General features: G+C 41.7%; 1 protein-coding gene across 1 annotated transcript; it reads left to right on the top strand.

Moving 5' to 3' along the window:
- Positions 1–2412: 2412 nt before the first annotated feature.
- Positions 2413–3567, top strand: LOC138868890 (uncharacterized). The gene has a single exon (XM_070146467.1). The coding sequence runs from the start codon at positions 2413–2415 to the stop codon at positions 3565–3567; it is 1155 nt and encodes a 384-aa protein (XP_070002568.1).
- Positions 3568–8308: the final 4741 nt, after the last annotated feature.

Below are 8308 nucleotides of genomic sequence, written 5' to 3'. Positions count from 1 at the left end.
GTGATGGAACAGGTTCTTCCATCCAGGGCAACCTAACAGGGGGAACTGAACAAAGAGGAATTGAAATAAATCCCCTAAAAGAACATGTTCATGACCCTGCTCCTCAGCAACAGAACATGGGAGAAACATCTAGCAGAAACTAGTTGGTTGTAAAACCTCCCAAGTATCAAAGTTCTCGTCCTATTGAGAACATTATCACTGATCCAACATCTGGAGTCAAAACTAGATCACAATTAAAGAATCTGTGTGCTTTTGATGCCTTTTTGTCTCTTATTGAACCTAAAATGTTGTTGAGGCTTTGCAGGATATAGATTGGGTGAATGCAATGCAAGATAAACTCAATCAGTTTGAGAGAAGTCAAGTTTGGCATTCAAGACCCAAGGACAGATCAGTTATTGGTACAAAATGGGTCTTCAGAAACAAACTTGATGAAGATGGAACAGTTACAAGAAACAAGTCAAGACTGGTGGTCCAAGGTTACAGTCAAGAGGAAGGCATAGATTATGATAAGACTTTTGCTCCAGTTGTATGACTAGAGGTAATCACACTCCTCATAGCCTTTGCAGCACACATGGAATTCAGTCTTCATCAGATGGATGTCAAAAGTGCCTTCCTGAATGGCTACCTTAAAGAAGAAGTGTTTGTAAAACAACCTCCAGGGTGTGAGAGCAAAGAATGTCCTAAGCATGTGTACAAGTTAGATAAGGCTCTCTATGGACTCAAGTAGGCCCCAAGAGCACGGTATGAACGATTGTCCAAATTCCTACTGGAGCATGGTTACAAAAGAGGTAAAACTGACAGTACCTTATTCTTAAGGGAAAAAGGTAAGGATCTCCTTGTGGTACAAATATATGTTGATGACATAATCTTTAGGGCCATCGCTGATAAGCTAAGTATGGACTTGGCAAAATTAATGGGGAGTGAGTTTGAAATGAGTATGATGGGTGAGCTTAACTTCTTCTAAGGCTTGCAGATCAAACAAAGTCCTAATGGAGCCATGATCCATCAGCAAAAGTATGCAAAAGAGCTTATCAAAAAGTTTAAAATGGAAAAATCAAAAGAAATAGACACACCCATTGTAACTGCCACTAAATTAGACATTAATGAACCTGGTTCATCAGTTGATCAAAAGTTGTATAGGGGTATGATTGGTTCACTCTTGTATCTTACTGCCAGCATACCTGACATTATTTTCAGTGTAGGGCTTTGTGCTTGTTTTCAGGCAAATCCAAAAGAGTCTCCCTTGACTGGTGTTAAGAGGATACTAAGATATCTGAAAGGCACCACAGATCTGTGGCTTTGGTACCCCAAAGGTAGTAATTTCAATCTAGTAGGATATGTTGATGTTGATTATGAAGGTTTCCTAGTGGATAGGAAGAGCACCTCAGGTATGGCACACTTCCTTGGTTCATGTCTAGTGTCATGGGCTATTAAAAAGCAAAATTCAGTGGCCTTATCTACTGCCGAAGCTGAGTATGTTGTTGCTGCCTCTTGTTGTGCTCAATTGCTATGGATTAAACAACAGCTAGTAGACTTTGGAATTGAAGTTGGTTGCATTCCTATATTCTATGATAACACTAGTGCTATAAGTCTGACAAAGAACCATGTTCATCATAAGAGGACGAATCACATACATGTTAGGCACCATTTCTTAAGAGACAACTATGAGAAAGGTTTGATCTCCATAGAATTCTGTGCTATTGATAAGCAAATTGCTGACATATTCACTAAAGCACTGAGTAGAGAAAACTTTGAGAGGAATAGGTTGGAATTAGGTATGATTAAGATCACCTAATAGATCTAGCTCAGAATGCACAAAAATGAAAAACAAATTGGCTAGGAATTCTAACCTTGTGTAAATATCTAGATTAATTCTTACTCATTTTCATACTTTAATTAGTATACTCTTGTGACATGTGTATATATGACTCACTGAACTCTTACAACATTTTCTCTATTATGGCATTTGAAGCATGTTCAAGAGAGTTCTATATGAATAACCTGGTTCATCAGTATGGGTTCAAATGAAAGCTCGGATATGTTTTCTATACTCTGCACAATTAGAAAGATTAATAATTCAATCATGAGCAGAAGTTCTATACTTGTCAAATTCCTAGAAAATTCTATCAGTTGAGAATTGAACTAGTTCCGTCCATCTAGAACTCTAAATCGTGATTTTTGCCTAATATCTAGGGAAGACAAATCTATCATTAAAATTCTGGAGTTTCAGTTTGATTAAATTTCTCTTTGACCCCTGAAAAAGTTGTTGTTACTTATTTAATATCTAATTCGCTTTAAATACACACCACATCTCCAGTCTTCTTCATAATTCTAAAACCGTCAAAAATTCTTCTTCAATTCTAATTGCCCTCTTCTCCAAAATTCCCAAATTCTCTAAAGAAACGAAGAATCATGTCTAACCCACAAGATCATCCTGGCACTCCTCCACCACCATCTCCCTCAGATTCATCCTCATCTACCCCACCCAGTGTATCTCCAAAACCTAGGTTTCAAAGGAAGAAAATGCTTGCTCAAAAAACTGTAGCATTTGGGGCTTTGAGGAAGGTTTTAAATGAAAGGTTGAAAGCTAGCCAAGTGAAAGAAAGCCTAGCTCCAAAGTCTAATTCTAGTTCTGAGTTTGAATCCTTTCAATCCGCGGCTGACGGAGATAGACATGGGTTTTCTGACTCTGAAAAGACTCAAGAATCTCCTTTTGGGGTAAGTTCTTCTATGGTTGAAAACTTAGAAACTAGGTTTGTTCTAGTTGGACCCATTAGGGATGTTGAGTTGCCTGAGATTAGCAGGAGTGAAGGTAAAAAGAAGTCTGAAAAAGAAAAAGAGAGAGATGGTGCATGTGGTGAAGAGAGGGGAAAAGGGAAGGGAGCAGTTCTTGCTATATGTGGGGTTGCACAAGATAGGTTAGATGAGAGTGGCATGAAGTCAGGGGGAAGTGGTTCTGGGGAAGCAGCTGAGGGGTTGGTTCATATAAGCAAACAAAGAGATGAACCTGTTTCATCTACTGAAGAAACCTTGGCTGACCTACTGAAAAAGGTTGGGGCAAGTTATGACCCAAAGAAACGCAAAGCTACTACACCAAAAGCCCCAAATGTTCCCAAGCCATCCAAGAAAAGAAAAGCCTCATCCCCAACACCTATTGCCTCTTTAGAGCCTAGGGGTAGAGCCACAAGAAGCAGGGTGAAACAGAGTGAAGCTGATCTACAAAAAGCATTAGAAGAAAGCAAGAAAAGGAAAAAGGATAAGGGAAAGGGAAAGGTTGTAGAATCCTCAGAGGTTGTAGAGGAAGAAGAGATGGAACTAGTCCATCAAGAGAGGGGTACAACAGTGGAGGTTCCTACACCCAAGCCTAAGAAACCCAAGACTTCCTCCAAGAAGTCCTTCTCTGTGCATGTAGCTGCTAAACCCACACTAGCCAAGAGGACAAGATCTGCAGTGAAAGATAAACAAACCAAAGTTCTGATGATGATGATTGGATTGGAGAAGAAGAAGATGATGAATTTGAGAAGGAACAGGATAAGCTTGCCCTTTTTGGCAGAAGAAAAATCTTAAAAGGTAGATTATTGAAGGACCTGGTGGAACCAGGGATGATGAGATTGGTAGACTCTTTGGCTGCTCAGGGATGGAAGGACATGGTCCTTCAAATGGAAGGTAGGCTAGCTAGAAATGAGTTGATTGAATTTATGGCAAATGTTGTTGTTAAGGATGGAGTTGTTAGTAGCCAGGTGAAGAGAGTTCAAGTGCAGTTTGATGCTGTGAAACTGGGAGAGATTCTGGACATACCCTCAGAAGGGTTTGATGACTATACTAGGCAAAGGTGGCCATGCCTGGACTCCCTCCCCACTGCCCTTGAAATCACCAAAAGGTTATGTGATTTAGAGAATGTGAATGAAGCCAGAGCTGTGCAGAAAAGTGAGATGAGGCCTTAGCACAAGGTGGTGTTTGAGTTTGTCAACAAGTGCTTATTACCAAGACAGGAGAGAAGGCACACTGCCAACTACATGGATCTGGTTCTTATGGAATGCCTGGAGAGAGGAAAGCAAATCAACTGGCCTGCCCTCATAGTCAAACTGCTAGATAGGGTCATAAATGGTTCCAAGGCTCATCCTACCCCATATGGCTTCATACTAACCACAGTTTCGGACAGGCTCAATGTGCCTCTGAAGAAATGGGAAATGGCCTCGAGCAAAGAACACTTTGGCATCAAAACTCTTCTTGCTTGTGACTATCCAGTCAATGCCATCCCAGTTGAACCTGGTTCATCCTTGAGCACACCCATCAACAGCAAGGTTAGGACTTTGGTTCAGGAATGTGCAGCTAAGGATGCTGAAATTGCTTGGCTCAAGGCTCGTATGGTTGAAGTGGAAGCTGAGAGGGATGGCCTCAGAATTGAGCTTGCAAAAAAAAGGAGAAAAATGATGGAATTCTTCAGAACATGCTGAATCTTCTCCAAACTCAACCCTCCAGTTCCTCCAAACCTTTGGACTCCTAGTTTCTATCTCCTGAACTAGTTCTAGTACCCCCCAGTGACCCAGATTAGGGATTTTTCTATTTTTTTCTCATGGTTTGGATGTTTTTCATTTTTTTTTTGTGGATTGTTAGTGGAAACATATCTCTCTCAATGACACCTGCTGTTTTCTCTTGTTCAATGATTATTCTGACCTTGATAGTGTAAATATGTTTGTTTGATTACTAATGATTGCACCATGATTGCACTTGTAGTTGCCCCAGTGGCCATGAGTACTTATTAAAATCTGAAATTCACATTGTGTATGCAACTTTTTGATGATGCCAAAAGGGAGAAGAGATATTGTGCTTTACACATTATTCTAAAATAAGTGATATTTATAACCTAATTAACTTGGTCCTTGATGAAAAGGAAATTTTCTATGTTTAGTGTTGATGGTTAAGCTGAGTTCTTATAGGTTTTTTGATCAGTAAAAACCACAGAGTTTGTCATCATCAAAAAAAGAGAATTTGTTGGCCCAAGAACAGGTAAAGTTTTGAAGAATGAGAAATGAACTCAGTCATGGACCAGGTCCATCTTGTGAAACACTGTCAACCTACACATGTGAGATGCACGTGAAGGAGATAAGTCCTACTGATCAAGCAGCAATATCTCCTGATTTGATCGAAAAGGTTGTATATTGGATAAGGGGAGAAAGTCTCCTTATATGAAGAGAACACAATCCGGATAAAGAGAGTGTTAGAGTTTGATATCTTCAAGGACTCAACTACGATAGAAGATCAGAAATTGAGTCCCAATCAAACTCTGATCTCTAACCTATTAAATGACAGTGATTGTTCTCTTTTACAGGTATTGCACAAATGCAGAAGTTAAACTAAATTGAAAGCAAAAGTGCAAGGCGATTTTTCAAGCAATTTATGTGAGATTTGAGTGTGCACTCCTGAAGCTACTTGAACGAGATAGAAGAACCAGTTCCATTGTATTTTTTCTTACTCTAGTTCAATTGTAGTAGGTGGTTTAAAGTTGTACCTTTCAGCTTTCATAGAAGAAATTGTATTAGGTACTTTGAGTGTTCAAGTTATAAGCTAACTTGAAGTTGTTACAACAGTTGAGGTTGTGTGCTACAAGGGATTAGAGTTAATCCTTAGGTTTACAAAGAGTTTTTGTAAATGCTATTTTGGCTTAGTGATTTTAGTGGAAGTTTAGGAAAATCCTACTGAGTAGTAGGTTGTGGTTTTTTCACCTTTTGAGACAGGTGTTTTCCACGTAAAAATCTCTGTGTTCTTTATTTTATGTATTTTTTATTCAGCAAACAGTAGTAGTTAGAACACCTAGAAGAACCAGGTTCTTCTAGAGCGAAAATTAGGTACCACACAAATGACCCCCCCCCTCTTGTGTGGAATTAACATTTAGAGCATCACTTCGGATCCACCTTTATCCCCGCACTCGGTACCACGTGACCCAAGAATGCCACAGAATCCAACCAAAACTCACATTTTGAAAACTTTGCATATAACTTCTTTTCTCTCAAAGTCTGAAGCACTGTGCTTAGGTACTGCTCATGATCTTCCCGACTCCAGGAGTACACCAGAATATTATCAATAAAGACAATGACGAACGAGTCAAGATATGGCTGAAACACACTATGCATCAAATGCATGAAGGATGTTGGGGTATTGGTCTGCCGAATCTTCAACTGATGGTAACCTGAATGCAAGTCAATCTTAGAAAACACTCGTGCACCCTATAGCTGGTCAAACAAATCATCAATACGAGGCAAAGGATACCAGTTCTTCTCTATAACTTTGTTCAACTGGCGATAATCAATGCACATGCGCATAGAACCATCCTTCTTCTTTACAAACAAGACACGAGCACCCCAAGGTGATACACTAGGTCGGATAAAACCCTTATCAAGCAATTCCTGCAACTAATCCTTCAACTCCTTCAACTTAGGAGGAGCCATACGGTACGAAGGAATAGAAATGGGCTGAGTGCCCGGCAACATATCAATGCCAAAATCAATATCTTTATCGGGCGGCATACCCGAAAGATCAGCTGGAAACACTTCATGGAAGTCCCATACTATTGGGACTGAATCAATTATGGGGGTATCAACACTAACATCTCTCACATAGGCCAGATACGCATCACACCCCTTCTCAACTATCTGGTGAGCTTTAAGGAAGGAAATACCTCTATTGGTGATCTAAAGTACCACTCCACTCAACTCGCGGAACACCTGGTATAGCCAGCATCACAGTTTTGGCGTGACAATCAAGAATAGCATAATGGGGCGACAACCTGTCCATGCCAAGATAACATCAAAATCTACCTTGCTGAGCAATAATAAATCGACTCTGGTCTCAAAACAACAAAGAGCAACCAAACATGACCGATAAACGCAGTCCATAACAAGAGAATCTCCCACGAGAGTAGAAACATAAACAGGGGAACTCAAAGAATCCCGAGATATACCCAGATGCGGGGAAAAATAAGAAGACACAAAGAATAAGTGGAGCATGGATCGAATAAAACTAATGCATCTCTATGACAAACCAAGACAATACTTGTGATGACAGAATCGGAGGCAAGAGCCTCAATACGGGCAGGAAGGGCATAATATCTGCATTCTCCTCCCCCTCTAGGGCGATCGTTACCTCCCCGACCTCCACCTCTAGCTGGCTGGGCAGGTGGGTAGCAACTGGTGCTATAATCATAACTTGGGAACTCTGCGGGGCACGCCGTGGCTAAGAAGTCTATGGAGGTGCACCCCTTCTAAGTCTGGGGAAATCCCTCACCATATGGCGTATAATACCACACTCAAAATAAGCTCTAGAAGGACATGGTGGTTATGTCTGGCTTGGGCCAGGTCTGCTGGACTGACCACTGAAAGCACCCCGTCCAAGAGGCACACTAGATACTGGAGGCGCATAATAAGGCTCTTAAGGTCTAGGAGAAGCTGGAATACCACTGGCTACTGGAAGAGCTGAATGAATAGGGTGACTCATATAACCCCTACCATGATGAACTGCAGCTAGGGCACGGGCACCAGAATAATAGCCCGACTCTCGAGACCTCTTGGCCTCCCTCTCCTCTCTATCCTGAGCATGCATACCCTCTACTCTCCTAGCAATGCTCACCACCTGCTGATAAGAAATGTCCATCTCCAACTCACGAGCTATGCTAGACCTGATGCTGGGAATGATCCCCTTAATAAACCTGCAAACTCTCTCATGAACTGTAGCAACCAAGGCTGGTGCATGCCTAGCCAAGTCAGTGAAACGGACAGCATACTTCGAAATGGTCATAGTGCCCTGGCACAAATACTCAAACTCTGCGCGCCATGCGTCCCTGAGGCTCTAAGGGACAAACTCTCTTTGGAACATATCTGAAAACTGAGTCCAAGTAAGGGATGTTGCCTCAGCTGGACTATCCAACACAAAAGTACGCTACCCCTGGTAGGCTGCTCCTCGAAGCTGCAAGGCAATGAAAGAAACCCACTCGATCCTGATATACCCATAGTGCGGAGGATACGGTAGCACTCCTCTAGAAATTCTAGGGCATAATTTGATGCTAAACCACTGACTACATGAGGCTTGTACTTCTTGAACCTCTCAAGCCTCCGCTGCTCATCCTCGAAAGATGCTTCCCTATCCTCGGGCTGAATTGGGGCCACAGGCAGTACCGGTATAACCTCTGGGATCTGATCAACCTGAACACGTTACTTAGTAGTGCGGGTGGCGGGAGTCGATGCTCCTCCCCCGACCTGGGATGTCGCTGAAGCAAGGGGAATCAACCTTGCCTGAGATAGAGTGGTGTACA

The sequence above is a fragment of the Nicotiana sylvestris genome, chromosome 5 (assembly GCF_000393655.2).
Source record: "Nicotiana sylvestris chromosome 5, ASM39365v2, whole genome shotgun sequence".
Lineage (NCBI taxonomy): Eukaryota > Viridiplantae > Streptophyta > Magnoliopsida > Solanales > Solanaceae > Nicotiana > Nicotiana sylvestris.
The sequence above is the reverse complement of the archived record's forward strand: the minus strand, read 5'-3'. Positions and strand labels throughout refer to the sequence as shown.